The sequence below is a fragment of the Clinocottus analis genome, unplaced genomic scaffold (genome assembly GCF_023055335.1).
Source record: "Clinocottus analis isolate CAN_PGR_092001 unplaced genomic scaffold, fCliAna1.0.p SCAF_3, whole genome shotgun sequence".
In the NCBI taxonomy this organism is placed as follows: domain Eukaryota; kingdom Metazoa; phylum Chordata; class Actinopteri; order Perciformes; family Cottidae; genus Clinocottus; species Clinocottus analis.
The window spans coordinates 19131827-19148207 of NW_027176042.1; the positions used below are offsets into that span (position 1 = coordinate 19131827).

Consider the following 16381-nt stretch of genomic DNA (forward strand, 5'->3'; position numbering starts at 1 on the left):
ACAGTCACATGGAAATGAGCATTCTAAAAAATTCTAAAAAATTAATAGAACATGAAGTTCTTTTGCCGCCTTTTTCCTCGTTCCTGACAGCTTCTCCATGTGACTTGAGGTGACCTACATAGAAAGGTCATTCAGTCAGAGCTGGCATGAAATACGACTACAGTTCAGTGAATCTGGAGTTGACAACTAGCCCCGGGCGTTCTAATGAGATCAAAAGAGTATATTAGCACGTCAGATATAATCTCTGAAAATAAAAGAAGTATATGAGTTTCGGCTCTTTTTTTCATTTAAGAAGAAGAGGCGAAGGTAACGGGTAAGCCCAACAAGTCTACGCTCGCCTCCTTTTCCCAGCTTTATTAGGTGTGTCAGAGGTGTATTACTCACACAGTCTCACAGTTCGAAGGAAAAGGTTTGACCAGTTACCTTGTGTTGTGAAAACATGTGATAGACCATGAGACATATGAAACAGGTGCTTTGTGGTCTGATTAAAAACAACTGTCTGGTTGTGTAGCTGTTTAAATGTCACCATTTTTTTTCTTCTGTCTCATAAATGTTTTATTATACCTTTATACATGTTTACCTTGACTGATAATTCATTTGGAAATGCTCATAAAATGGCGGTCACCTTTAAATTGCATGCTTGCAGGAAAACTTCCCCCTAAAATGAGCATTTGCATCTCAGTTACTCGCTGCTTGTTACCTTGCATTGTTGTGGAAAAGGTTTTCTCGCGGGCCTCCATTGCGAAAGAAGGAAAAACTGAGTAAACCCTTGAAGAATTGAAGTCAATGGAGGCCAGGTTGAAAAACAGTCGATCTTTCGCCAACATTTTAGAAGCATACTACTGCATAATTGAGACTTGGATTGCACAGAACAAGTTGTGAGAGAGTTCGTAAATGGATATTTGAAACCCATTTTTGCTGTTGTTCAACCTGGCTTCCATTGACTCAAATTAATCAAGGATTTACTCCCTTCTCAGCTTTTCCACTTGCATGCGAGGAAAGGTTTTCTTCATGAATTCAAGGTTACAGGCGGTAAACATTTGATACAAATGGTCATTTTGTGTTATGCCTTCGAGATACTCATCTGACAATCTCTAACTCAGCACACTTGGCCAAAGGGGAAGTCCTCAGCTGACGCTAAAGGTAAAGAAAGTGAGTGGGAGGGAGGCATGTGTTTAATACCTCACGGCTGCCAAAACAAAGCCCCGCCATGTGACTGACTGAGTGACAACATGAAAGTAAGTCGTGAGAGAAGCGACAGAGCAAATAACTTCCAATCAAAGCCTCAGACACAGGAAGGTGGATGTCTCAACCGTGTTCAACCGGTCATCAAAGGCACTTAAAGTCCACCGCCTCGTTCTCCCTCCAACACAACCTTCCTTTTCTCCCGCCTCCTCCCGCTTGTATTATACACAGCGAGCGTACAAGCTACGAGTAACTGAAGGCAGTTAAAGTCAACCGCTGAGAGGGCAGTGAGCCACCAGGTTGACAGGTCTGGTTCAACAGGTTCTGAGGGGTGAGGCTGATACTTGTTTAACTGATCGGTATGGCACACTGCTGCTGCTGCTGCCGCTGCCGCTGCTGCTGATGCCTCTTTAACATGCAGCCTGGCCTTTGCAAAACACTGCTTTCACCTACTGACCTCCAGCGCTGGATATATGGCCACGGGCTAATGCAGCACATATGAGGAGAAATGACGAGGCGATATCTCATTTCTATTCTACCCATAAATCCAGCGGCGTGTGCAATGCTAATGCACAAATGTGTTTCATTCGGCTCCGGTTTGGTGTTACTATGGGTAAGACGCAAGCTCCTGAAGCACATGGGCCACATGAATCAGCAGGAACAGGCTTGGCAAGTGATGATTAAGCAACCTTCAGCCACATGCAAATCTCCTCTGCAACACAACACAACTTTTTCTTAGAGACATCAAAGGAATTGGCAGCAGAATTCAATGCACTTGCAGCATTGAATTTTGAATAGAAGAAATACACCTTGAAGCAGATTGACAGTCACGTTGCTGCTCACAAATGAAGAAATAGGCACACAAAAAAACGTGTGTTCTATGTTCAAACATTGAAAGACATGCTTTTCTGCTCTCCACTGTGCATCTTTGTTCATCACATGGTGTGTTTTTGAGGTCTCTGGCCTCACTGAGCCACACAGCCTATTTGTGAAGCACAGTGAGAGCAAATAATGATGGCTACTGTTCCCATTAGTTTGGGGGTTTTCTTTGCTGTTTATTAATAGGAAAATCTTCCAACCCATGACTTAACCATCATCTGTGGACCACTGCAGCAGAACAATAGAGCATAAACATGTGTGTTGGTGTGTTTTTGGTGTGGCCCGGGCAATATCACCGACTCACTGAATCAGGCTTGAGTCTTTCATTTTATTTTTATTTTTTTCCTGAAACTTTAAAACAGTTGTTATTTTTTTTTTTTACATATTTTCAAAAAGGTATATCATGCCCACTTCCTAACCTCTACTCGATAAAAAACTAACCCATTTATAAAAGTTAAACACATCATCATAAAAAGTGAAACCGTACACCAGAATGATACCATTATTTACACAAGCCCATTAAATTACAACATAAATTAGAAAATATTTACATCCAGGACACTGGATTAAATTCTATGTTTGGAATTTAATGTCTAATTAAAAACTTTTAAAGAAAGAAATATATACATTTACACACATTCTCACAACAAACATACACTCTGGCGAGACTGAAGTGGATGGTAGGTTGGTGATAACTTGGGGTTTTTAAATACTAAGAATGATGAATACCTAACATAGTCACAAAAAGAACGCTGCCAGGTTTAAAAGAGAGCGTAACAATGGACGTATTGCTGCCTGTAATCCACATGAACACTGAAGAGGCGGTAAAGTCTCTGGTTTCTGACCAAACACAGACTGAAAAACCCCAAATCGTCTTTTCTCATTTCAGCCTGCATAAGATTCAAATCATCTTTCATGAATAAAGCACAATAACACTGTATCCATTTTGAAGTGGTTGTACAAATCAAGCACAAAAAAAAAGAAAGAAAGAAAGAAAATGAAGTGGATTTTCTTCTCTCTCTTTCTCATATAAAAGTTGTCCTTTGCAAGTCCATTGAGACACAGGAAATCAGAGGATTTGCCTCCAGACGGAGCAGTAGAGGAGGGGGGAGGGGGGCGGCTGGGAGGAATTCACAGCCACAGCAACTCATCTTGAAATGATGTCCTTTAGATGGGAAAAACACAGTATGCACTTTGTTCTCTTTCCTCCTCTTGTCAACGGGGAGCAGGTCCGATAGTCGTGGCATTTGGCAACTCTCAGGAGCGGCGCGGTGGTTAGTATGGTGTTTAATGCCCGCGCAATGCGGGCTCCCATTCGGACCGGTTCACAGGAGGCGTTCGCCATCAGTGCCGATTTGCAGCCAACTGTGACAAGTTCTTAGAAGAAATCCTCCACTTCTCGAAAAATAGGGTATAAATTCAACAGTGCAAGTACACACATTCACACACACACACACACACACGTACACACAAATGCAGCTCTCAAAATGACAATACTTATCAATCAATATTGATTTTTTTTTTTTTTTTTTTATCCAAAAAGGGCAGACGGGGCGGCAATATTAAGGGAATCTGGGGTTCTCAAGTTCATAAGGATTCTCCTCTGAGCTCTCATTTCCTGTGCTTGTCCATTTTGTCTGCAGATTTGCTTCCACTGTCTGAGGATCCCTGGGTGTCGCTACCAGAGCTCAGGTACATCTTGTCCACTTGTTTGAGCGCCTCGTTCAGGTAGTTCTGAAGCGAGGTCATGGCGGCGCAGATGGCAGGAGAGCCGAAGCCGTGAGTGAGGAGGCTGAAGTGGGTCAGGCAGCCTTGGATTCCAGGCTCCATGATGGGGGCCGGCCGAGAGTTTCCCAGAGGTGAACGGTCCTGAGTTAGCAGGTCAGTGAACTCCTTGCAGATTTGCCTGTTGGTAGAAAACAAGAATAATTAAGGATACAGAGAAAAAAACTTACATTCACACATGTACTGTTTCACCATGAGGGGAAGTTTCCATCAATCAATACAAGCAATAACAACAACATAAGAATATGAAAAGGTTCTAGTTCAGGTATATCCTACTTTGCTGGAGGTGTATTTCCAGGCAAAATGAAAGGCAACCATACAGACAAGACACTTACTTGGCAGCGAGGAGCATGTTCTTGCGAGAGTTCACCTCGTTGCGTTCCACGTGCGGCCTGCCCAGGTATTCAGCGATGGCCTTCGCGGGGAACTCTGTCTCACACACGTAACCGAAGTCTCTCGCTAAATGAACGGCTTCACCTAAGAGAAGAAAAGAAGAAAAACTGTGAGAAAAAGAAGAAAAAAAATCATCTCAAAACCAAGATAGGACTAAAGTTGACACTTGGCTCTTGGTCTGAAACCAAGACTGTATATTTATGTGAGAATAATGGTTATTATTAATATTTACACAGGCATTATCACTGCATGTCCTCTGGCACACTGGGCAAAGATCAAATGGTAAGCTGGCCGGCTTCAGCAATTTATCAATTTCGAGAATTATACGAGCGGCCCCGTTTTGGACCTGATGCACACAAGCATCAAGGCACATGAAGTGAAGCAGTTGAACTCCAGAATAATCAGCTGTGCTCAGTCCTCTAGCTGGGGGGGTGGAGGGGGGTAAGAAGAGCTAGTGAGATGAATATATTTCCGTCTTGAGGGTGGTTTGACTTGCATGGTCATAATGGGCTTATGTGGATAAATGCTAGCAGAGAGCGCCCGCGGCCCTACAGCACCGCTTATTGATAGACACGCACATCACTTGAGGATGCGGGCAGCTATTCAGAAGCACAATCTTTAAGGTCAGCAGGCCCTCCTGGCGAGTCGAACACAAGATAACAAGGCTTAATTCAGCTTTGAAGGTCTCTAAATAACACAAGCCTCTAGTCATTCTACTGCACAGAATCATCAGCCCATTTAGTAGAATTAGGCGTGTAGGGAGCAAGAGAGGGAAAAATATTCTACCTCAGCCCCGCGGCAGGTAGATGTGATTAAAGTGATAACGTGTTCACGATGAAGCGTCGGTGTCTGGCTCTGACTGAGGTATTAGTATTCAAGGTGTTGACGAGGAAAAGTGAAGGTGTCGCGTTCCTTTTTATAGCTTCATAACTATCTGATGTTGAATGACTGAAGACCAGACATTGTGTAGCGTACAGTGCCGTGCAATACTAAATAATACTGTCTTAAGACACTGACACTGCTGAGACGTTTAAAGACTGAGTTGAAAATGGATTTTATCTTTCTCAGAACAAGGGAAATTACTCGCATCGTCTTCATTTCATGGAGTCTTTGAACAATGAAAAATGTTGGCCGAACGGCTTGAGATATTGAACCCACGTACTGCGCAAAAGTGATTGATGTTCTCGCTCTCGGACAGCGGCATTCCTGCCGCTGCAAACAGTCATTACACTTGGGAAGGTGCGCTGCGCGACTGAGTGACTTGTCATACCTTCGACGAGTGAGGTAAGTAGTGTGACATTGGCGGCCTTCCTCCTTCCTGCAGGCAGGTTGAGCCCGATCTTATCCAGCTTTTCTCTCAGAGAGCGACCGCCATTTTTCGACTTGGCTCTGCAGAAGAAGAACACACAAATACGTATTGAATCGAAGTGTTATTGTCCACAAAACCCTGTAATTGCAGGATGACAAAGTCTATATTCCATTTGCCAATCTCTTTTTTTTTTGTTGATTAGCATCTGCTTAAGAGCTTCAAATTAGGATGAAAAGATGTGCGTGATTATTGTGCTGTCAGCGAAGATCTAGAGATTGCAGAGCGCACGCACTGCACACACAACCTGTGAGAGGAGGCCTTGCACTCACTCCTGCACAAGTTCTCCTTGTGCACTCTTGATAACACATATACCGCGCAAGCAGTGCTCCCCTGACCCACGCGAAGAGCGTCGCGGATTAATCCCTCGCACACGCAGAAACACTTATACTCCCCACTTGCAATGGCCGATTCGCTTTTACGCATGACTGGAGGGCGAGCGCTCCCTCTCCATGGCGGGTGAGAGAGGGAGCATCTTTAGGGAGGCATGTGTGTGTGAGTGGCCCCCACCCCCTCCTCCCCCTCTGCTAACGATCCCCCTCCTAGTGCTATATGACCTACTTAAAAATGTCTGTGATTGTGCTTGTGCGTGTGTGTGTGTGTGTGTGGGTGTGTGTGTGGATGTCAGCATTAACACAGGCACATGGGAAGTGCCAAACGTGCACTCCAAGCACAAAACCGCTCCGGCCAGGGTTGTTGTGTACATACAGTAACCTCACAGTCCCTCAACAGACTGCCACACTCGCACATGTGCCATAAGGTCAACTGCTCCGCCACAGATAAACCTAGCCATGCTGCAACGCCGTGACAAACACCCAGATGCACACACCCACGGAGTCTTCGGATTGGTACCGAGTGTGTGGATGGAACCTATCCCCGGAGGAAGCACAGAACCAAAAATTGCAGACCCCTGAAAGAATGTCACGAACCTTACGCAAAAGAAATGATGAGCCAGAGCAACCGAGACAAGCTGTGCTTTCCGAAACCCTTCCCCCATGTGCTGCTGCGCTTTGATCTGCAGGTCTCCAGAGCTGTTACTCCTCAGTTTGATTATTACGCCTATTTGAGGCAATCGGACAACCTTTGCCAAGTGTGCAGGTAATAGAGGTATTAATAAAAAAAAAAAAAGAATGGAGGAAATTAATTATGTTTAAATTGGATTCCCGTATTTTTGGTGAACCGGTGCCATTGCATTCCTGCGTTATGTTTGAAGCCTTTTACAAACAGCAACAGGGAAATTATTATCAAATCCAACTTGCTGTCATGTTGAATGAGTGTGAGCGCTGACCTGCGTAAAACACCTCCCAGCAGCGACGCGTTGAGGCACTCGGGGGGTGACAGACGTCTCTGGACTTCGGCCACGGTAACCTTGTACTTGGAAGTGGAGCTCAGCAAGGAAAGGCGGCCCGGTACGGAGCAGAATACCTCGGTGGGGTTTGATACCATGCCCAGCAGGCTCTCTTTCTGGAAAGGAAGACCCAGCATGTTGCCTTTGGGGAGACTGACAGGCCCTGGAGGGTGAAGGGGAAACATTGTGGGTAAGTCGAAGCGTGAAGAACAGCAAAAGGGAAAGTAAAAAGATCCTGCTTGTGCAAAAAAGCATTTGCTTATAATATATGCACTTTTCCTGTGTATGTACATAAACTATAATTGTCCTAATTATTTCTGTGCTTTCTTGTACGTAATCACAAGGAAGAGCGTGTATGCAGCTCTGCACGACTGACAAAACCCAGCCTCTGCTGGAGGAAAGACTTTGGAAATATTGTGTGGTTTTTTCCCCCCAACATTGGTTGCCTGATGGTTGAACATCTAAAATGCCCCTCATGCCAAACACCATCCACAAACAGATACACACATACAGCCTCACGTCGAAGGCACAGATACACGTCACTGCTGTTTATGATTTGGTCTCAAAAGGTAGACAATGTGTGTGTGTGTGTGTGTTTTTTTTGCTGGTTCTAAAGTTGTACAAAGTTTTTTAAACCCCCTCCACCCTCCCCCCTCCTCCCCCTCACAAAATCAGTGACAGTCATCGGACAAACACAACAGTACAGCACAACTACAGAACAGAGCTATCTCACCCGCAAGAATTCCCCCCTGATAATAAGTCCTCTGTAAGCGATCAAGGTTCCTGCCACCTCGAAGTCCTAATACTGAGACAAAAATCACAGAGTCACATCAGTGCTGTACGGCTCCTCTGGGGAACATGGCTGCGAGCGACATGCCGTTGTTTACAAGTGGAAAACCTATATTGCCCATGGCGTTCCCTTAAGCATGGGAAGATTGTAATGATCACATATTTCCGTAACGATTGGTTTATTGCGCTGTGCAAATGCTTTCTGCTCGTAACTATATGCGTCGTAATATTGCAACAATACTAAAATAGCACAATAACCACTGTAGAATATCACATAAATGTCATCGTATTAACTGCACCGCTGTGATCTTGGTCAGGCGTGAGAAAACAAAAGTATGAGGTTTACATTTTCAAATTAGTATTAGTAGTAAAACATACACACACACACATACATATATATATATATATATATATATATATATATATATATATATATATATATATATATATATATATATATATTGTATCACTATTTTCTATGTTCCTGGATTTTTGCAGAGTCTATTTATCTAACTTTCTAACTTGCCTGTGTATGGTTTGAATAACTGTGGAGAGAAAGCTAAGCAGCAGAATAATGTTGCTCAAGCTGATCGCATGACTCAAAGTCTGTTTAATAAAGCTCTGGTGACAAAACAGCGGGAATAAGTTCTCCCTCAAAACAGTTCATGTCCCGACAAATAACTAAACTGTCCTTCACATGCGAGCCTAATGCCACACCCCGCCAAAAAGCTGGTTCTGCAGAGCCAAACACTGCTTCAAGATCAGCTCATAATTTCCTGTTAATGTGAAACTGAAAAGAGCTGCAATTGCAAGCTTAAGCAGCCTAAAGATGATCCAAAGCTTTCCTCTTCTCTCACAGTCAACACCGAGGTTGTGAGATTGCTCAATTTTCATGTCTTGTCAGCTAGAGTCTGTCGTTTTTTTGAAAGGGATCAGTTTTTTCCCACTGGGCATCCATTCAAGCACCTTCACCAACAGAATAGGCTAAGGATCACAGCCAGCTTAGATAAGTGCATCTCATGGCTATGAGGATTATCAGTGTATACGCAGTGCACGTACAAATACAACACTCCTCTCAGGCAGTACTGAGTGCCCTGACATGTCACTATAGTAATTGTTATGACAATTGCAAATATGTAGAGAGTGGAAAAAAAACATTGTCCTTGCAAGAAATTTCCAGTCCTTGCCAGTAATTACTGCATATTTATGTTGGGTATACAAAGACACGTGTACCCGAGGCAGTACTTTTACAAAACGTGTTTGTTCTTTTTTTCTTTTTAAATTGAGAGAACTGGGGTGAAAATCATGCAACAAACTCACCTTTTTTGATGACTGTCTGGTCTGCCATGATAACACTGTGGTCATCTACATGCTGATCATTTAAAAAAAAAAAAAAAAAAAGAACAGAAGAAACATTAATTAAGGAATTGTGTGTATTTTTTTTAATTTTATAAACTAACTATAGAGACGTAGCAAGTTGAACTTCATTTACGTCAAAATATGCAATGTCTATCTAAATTGCTTTCTCTTTTCCTCTTTTTCAAAATTAATAGCATCCTGGGGATCTTTGATTATATTTCTAACCTCATGCGATTATTAAAATATCCCTGTTGCGTATACAATAACTTTAAGTAAAACAGTTAAAACAGTACAATGTAGCTTTAGTGTCAACTTGAATGGTATCCTAAAACGTATGATGGCATTTGACTACCTGTTTCAGCAAGCAAACTCACGCACACAACCTCAGCGACCTATCATGGCGCGCAACTTAAAAGTACCCACTCATCACTGCGATCCACTCACCTGAACATCCTCCAGGCCGTGTCCCAGGTCGTGCATCCCCATGCTATCCCCAATGACCGACGACTCGATGCTGTGCACGTGCGGGGACAGCAGCTCCGGCCGCCGGAAGCCTTCCCTCCTCACCCCGGACGAGCCCTCCAGGCCCAGGATCTGACTCGCCAGGCCGCTCCTCCCGTGCGCGCCGAGCCCCTCCTGGCCCTGGCGGCCGGGCCACTGCTGCTGGTTGGACGACTGCGACTGGTGTAAGGAGTTGATGTTGAACGGGTCCCCGAGGTGGGAGTAGGGGTCCCCGGACTGCGGGTAGGAGATGGGCTGGTAGGGGGGCGGGAAGTACGGGGGCTGGAAGTCCGAACTGGCCGAGTGGGAGAGGGAGGGAGACGGGCTGTAGAGGTGCTGGCTGACCGCTGGCAGGTGAGGCAGCCGCGGGTTCCCATTGCTGCTGCCGTCGTGCCTTTCCTGAGGGGACGGAGGATACAGGTCAACTGATGGAGCCGGCAACAAAATGGCAGGTAGTGGTGGCGTGTGTCCCTCGAGGGAATCATGGCTGATACCCACTGGCACGATGTCTACTCAAGATAGCAATGGTTCAGAGAGGAGCGTGAGATATTATGTGGACTTTGCATTTCAAATTAGTATTATTGTGGAGAAGGCGATTTTGTTATTTACATTGAATTGGTTATTGAATTATTTGATTGTATTACGTGCTCGCTTGTTAGTATTGAGCTAAATTAATTGCTGGTAAATAAGCCTATGAAACTTTTAGAAAACATGTTTTATATGTATTTATATTATTATAACAATAACAATTAATAGTACTAGTAGTATTAGCAGCAGGTACATCACTGTTGTTGCTGTCCTCGAAATAATTATTGTTCATTTCTTGTGAAACGTGTTGTTGTTGTTGTTGTGTTTTTGCTTTCACAGCTGGCCTCTCAGCCTTTTTTCTTTCGCAAATTTTCCATTTTATCTTCGTGTATCTTATCATTCACATTAGCAGAGGAAAAATGCGAACACAGTCACCCTGTAGTCGTTGAATGGCAAACTTTTGTTACATGTCACTCACAACTCCAAAAGGCACGTATCCCTCGTTTTTGGAACCATCAAAACTTACCTCGCAGTCGTCCTCATACTTCACGTTGTCGGCTAATTTCCACAACATTCTGGCAGAGAAAAAAAAAGTCTCTCTGTTACACAAAAAAAACAAAAAAAAAACAGTAAATAAAAAAAAATAAAAAAAATATTGTCGCTGTAGTTAATCCACGTATGAACGAGTCAAAGGCTTCCTGGTGATCATGAACCACCACCTCGTTCTTCAGCTGCTTGGCGAAGAGGCGAAGTTGAGCGTGAAGGCTGAAGGAGCGACTGACTATCCAACCACAGATGTGACTTTCCAACAGCCACTATGGGAGAAAATAATCGTTGTCAAGCAATATTTCCCCCCCTCCCCTTGTCCGGTCACTGTGTTCTGCAGTTGTGTTGTGGAAGTGGGCGAAAACGACGCATATAAGAAACTTGACTCCCTCTCATGGAGGAAAAGGCGATGTTCAGTCTTATTGGTGCACACGTTCGCAGTGGAAGGCTGCTATATCTGCGCGGCCGCTCCGAGGGGGGCGTCACCCTGCACGCTGACGTCAGCGGTGAAAAACAAAACAGTGCTGATTGGCGGGACGTCGGGCCAATCAGAGTTCTGTCCGTCTGCAAAGTGTCAAGACACGTAAACCCACTGACTTCACTGGAGGAAACTTTTTCCGTGGCTTAGAATCTGTCACCACCTCCTCGTTTGTTTTAGCGTGTTTTTATTTATTTATATATATATCAGGAACATGAAGCCGGGACTTTTAAACGTGTAGGAGGACACCTGTTGGCTCAGTGTAGGATTATATTCCTTATAGGCGTTATTGTATGCATGCGGAGATGATGCTTAACGAGCATATTGGAAATTATAGTTCTTTAAATAGCGTTGTTTATGAATTAAATAACTCATTTGCAATGTGTTCTGGGTAAAACATAGAAGTAACAAACAAACAACAATTGCGAGTGCCATACACGTTGTGTCGGGACTAACACAACTCGGATGAAGTGCTGCTGCAGGGGAGGGTTGCTCGGTTACAGAGTACCTCATGGTGAGGTTATGACGCTCAGGAATGCCTCTCGGCTCTCGACCAATCACAGCACTCGGTTTGACACGTTCTAGAATTTTGATTGTGTTCTGAATTTAACAGAAGAGAAGCGGTGTGTTCGGTTCATTCCACTGTAAACAAAAAGAAAGGCCTATACGTGTTTTCAGAGTTTCTAATAGGTTAACAAAACCTAATTATTGTATTACTGATGTTTTTAATATGGATACATTAATATAAATAACTGCACTTGTTTGATGAATGTTAAATTAATCATTTTAATAAATTAAACTGATCGTCATTTCTGTTCTATATAATAAAAATAAAAATTATTATTATTATTATTATTAGTAGTAGTAGTATTTGCAGTGGTGGTATTCACATAAAATGTGATCATAAGGTAATATATATATATATATATATATATATATATATATATATATATATATATATATATAAACTGCATATCACTTATTTGATTACCTCACCCACTCAAAATAACCTTCATATTTTTTAGTTGCAAATCAGGAAGATATCAAATTGATGCAATTTAAATGCATGATTATATTAATAGTCATTGAAATAAACCCATGACATTGTGGTGTCGGTGTTTCACAGTGGTGGCTAAGTGCTTGTTTCAAACCGCAAGGAGCCCGAGGGGTATAGCAGCATCATTCTCTCCCAAAAAAAAAAAAAAAAAAAAAAAAAAAACTCTGAAGCTCAAAGGATCTCGACAAACAACTCTTTCTTCGGGTCATTTACATTTTTGGTGGAGGTTTGCAATGTCTAAAACAAGACTGCTTTGCAGCTGTGATATGCATTAAAACCCAGAAGGGAGAACAAAAGATGTTGGTTTTCCTCTTGTTTTGGATGTATAACGAGCTAACGGTCCACTATTTTAGTTACGATTTAGTTCATTTTATTTTAGTCATTAAACTTTTTTTTTAAAAATGAAATATAAAATATCTCCCACCTCAGAAGTGTGGGCAACAGTATAAAGGCTAATAGTGCAACATTTGAACAAATTTCATTAATTGGTTTTGTATCATTTGACAAATTCTAAAATGTCGGATTATAATTTGTGAGATTAATGCACAGACCTTTGTATTTTAGGGTAACAGCATGTGGCGTCCGTGCTCCCAAGCTGTGATGATCGGCCTGGGAACAACAGGACGTGCACTGCGGAGGATTATCTTCCTCTTCTTTTTGTTGTTGTTGCGTGTTGGTCCTTGTTGTGTTGCGAAGCAGAAGAGAAATGCGCTCTGATTAGATGTTACTTTACGTCGGCAGAGACCGAGAGCAGACCTAAAAGGACTTAGTCACGCTCCGATGCTCAGCTTGTCATTTTAATAACAGTCGACTGCAGTGACTCAGCTGATGACGTCAGGTGTAAATCAATAAATTATGCTTCGGGATTTATCAATTGGGTTGCTATACACGGAGGCAATATGGTATAATATATTCTATTTTAAAGCGAATTCATGATGTGTCTATTCACAATAAAATCCCATTGAAATGCAAAATTGGCCCGGAAAACCAACACCACATGGCCCTCAATAAAGGACACTATGATATTCATGTTATATATGTATACACTGTAAATAATCTACTTTGTTTTATATGACCTATCGAGTATATTAAAGTATAGTTTAAATTACTCAGTGGTATCCACAGACAGCATGTGGATCCTTTATGATATCCATCTGTTCCTGCAGAACTCTTTCATACTTTTATAATTCAATAAAAAAATAGACTGTGGTTATCCGGCTTAAATCATCAAAGAGAAATATACGCCGAAGATTTTTTTTTTTTCATTTCTTTTTTTCAAAAACAGCAGCTTCGTAATCCAGTTGCTCACTTGCAGTTTTTGAACACATGAAGCCTCCGTCCTTCTGATATTAATCACGGGTCATGCAGAAAGCTCGAGCGGCGCCGCGCCATTACAAACAGGTGATTATGGAGGAAAGTAGTAAAACAAACAACGGCTCAGCAGCGAAAGCGATAAACATGATGCGGGTTGGGATTAAACTAAGTCAGCTGGAAGAGAAGATAACTCACCCTCCAGTCTATCCTCTCCAGCACAGACATCTGCAAGGCTCAAGTCGCAGCAATCCCACTGAGACGACGCGAATGAGTGAAACCACGAGAGCTTCACGTCGCCGACTTCACCTGACAGACTCGCAGTGCGCATGCGCCACCCAGTGTAATACACCTGAGTGGGATAAATCAAAACAATCCATCTGTGTAGTCCTGCTCGATGAAAACACGTATTTTAAATGTGTGATATAAAACAGCAGGTGCATTAACATTGATGAAGGTGAGAAAAGGAGTGAACAAATGTAAATTCATGTTTTTTTAAAAATATAAAGTAAGCACGACCTATCCGATTACGCCTATTTATACAATATACAACTATTGGTAATCTAATTATCATTTGCTATTGTTGAGTTGAAACAGAAACGATGTCATAGAAGGTAAAGTGTATGAAAAGGTGAAAATAAGACGTGGGGAAATGTTAAAGATGAGGTAATTCCACCCTTAAAGCCACATGGCCTCAGGCTGACCAAAAGAATCTGCTTTCAAAAGCCACTGAAGCTTTTTAAGGCCTAAACTGGCTGTTGTTATCTGATCTCCCAAATACTTTAGCTTAAACTATTGAGGAGATCAAAGTGTCTTCGCTCTGTGGTTGAGAATGTATCTTACATATCTTGTTCTGAGAAAATAATCTGACCTGTCTGAACAGCAGCCCGGACACCTGCCATGAAATAAAGTCTCATCAAACGATGCAATTTCAAGTAATAAGGATAGAAAGAGACAAAGAGTGTCTTATTATTCCGATTCTATATTTAAAAAAAATGCAATTCCTATTTCCAATGTCTGCATCTATTAATTACAAAAAGGCCAGCTGTGCGATTTGTAGTTTCTTGAGCACATAATCGGACAATTCAACTGCATATAACTACAGGCCGGGCTATGCGTTCCATTTTATTGTAATAAAACAATAGGTATGATAGGTAAATGGTCTTAATTAATACAAATTGACCATGTTAAATACAAGTTCCCGCAGTTCATTAGAAATCCGCATTCACCCTCGCGAGCAAACATCAGAACAAATCAGATGCGGGTGGGGTTTAGGTCATATATCATCTTCAGAAACATCCATTCACAGAAAATAGATATTGCTGCTCCCATAATTACAGGGGCACAAACAGCCAATTATGTACTTTGAATAAAAAGCTTCTGAAAGATATAAAACTAACGAAAGGGCTATAGAAAATGCAGCTGTCTTTGCTCCAAAGATAACGACTTCCTCCGTTACAAGAGGTCAATACACAAAAAAATAGAAAAACTTACATGAGCTTATGTGGTTCTTATTATTGATGCATTATTTTTGCAGTAAACTATATTCAATGATCTAATGTGCGCAGAAAAATAGAAATCAACAACACAACTATAAAAACATGTCATACACATGCTGGATGGAGACAAGAGGGCGCATTGTTTATTTCAATTTTTAGCCACAATGATTGGAATATTTATGGTGTAACTTACATTTAATGAGAAGCAGGCAGACTCCCCTTTGTAAATTCTTTTTTTTTTTTTTTTTTACCTTGTGGCCACAGTTCAAGTCTGTCCAATCACAGAGCGTGACCAACACTCTGCTGCCACCTGGCGGCCGCTTTATGTCATTACCACAGAGCTAAACGTCAGATACTCTGTTAGTTCAGCAGTTCTCACCCTTTTTTCAGGGCTGTACCCCATGTGAAACATTCAGCCAGTGCAAAGCATTTTTGTTAGAAAAAAATGTGTATAATACACAGCGCTATGCCATCAGTGTCTGATTTAATATAGTATATCTACAATTCAGTTCATGAACTTACTGAATATTTATTAAATAACCTTTTTTAAAGGACTTTTTAATGGAGGCTCATTTGAAATATATATGTAAAGCTCCATTTATGAACCAGCAGTAGTATACTACATGTTAAATATTGTATAGATGTCCAGACTACGATTTGATTCTAAACGTGTTGTGTCACAAATTCCTGCTCATGTACAGATGCACCTTTTAAAAACAGAAAAGAGAAAAGTTTCTTGTTCGTCAAGCTGAAAACAGCCATCTGGTCTCAAACTCTAAACATGTATCATTCTGGAGAGAAAATGTTTAATGTCCAAGTGAAGTAACCAGGAGAAAAACATATTTTTGACTGAAAAGTAATGCATTACTTTTACAGTTTTGCCACGTTTAAGGCAGTGACATATCTGAATAGCCTACTTACTAATGATAAACTGTTGTGTATATCTCCTATGCCATTAGAGGACAACTGCGCAAGACCGTGCAGTAGGTGTGACTGCAACCAGGCAACAGATGTCTGTTTTTATAACATGAATTTGGAGTAAGATGTTGCCAACTGTGCCGTGATCAACGCCATAAACACTGCACTGCACAACAGTTGCCATTTTCACACCTTGTGCATGTAAACACATGTAAGCTGCTGTACTTAATACGAGCTTTTTATAACTTGTTTTGGGTGTGAATTTTCCCTCGGAGGACACAGGAGGGAATTGTGGGATCTGTCATCAGCGGTAATTATTGCTCTGCGTTGCACGGAGAATGTTGTGTAACCGAGCTTTATATTCCATGGGAAACATGTGCGTCTTAGTTGTTATACCGGCTCAACAGATAAAGAAAAAGACAAAAAAGGAAACTTAGTA

General features: G+C 41.9%; 1 protein-coding gene across 2 annotated transcripts; it reads right to left on the bottom strand.

The window, feature by feature from the left end:
• Positions 1 to 3119: 3119 nt before the first annotated feature.
• Positions 3120 to 10707, bottom strand: tfap2c (transcription factor AP-2 gamma (activating enhancer binding protein 2 gamma)). 2 transcript variants are annotated; one of them, XM_068594385.1, is made up of 7 exons: positions 10660 to 10707; positions 9549 to 10004; positions 9066 to 9117; positions 6897 to 7119; positions 5513 to 5631; positions 4185 to 4326; positions 3120 to 3970 (listed from the first exon to the last, which is right to left on the bottom strand). In XM_068594385.1, exons 1-7 carry the CDS (start codon positions 10705 to 10707, stop codon positions 3676 to 3678), a joined length of 1335 nt encoding a protein of 444 aa, XP_068450486.1. In that variant the 3' UTR covers positions 3120 to 3675. The 2 variants fall into 2 exon arrangements, with proteins under 2 accessions (XP_068450486.1, XP_068450487.1); XM_068594386.1 differs by having other exon boundaries at positions 6897 to 7109; positions 9062 to 9117.
• Between the last annotated feature and the right edge of the window lie 5674 nt (positions 10708 to 16381).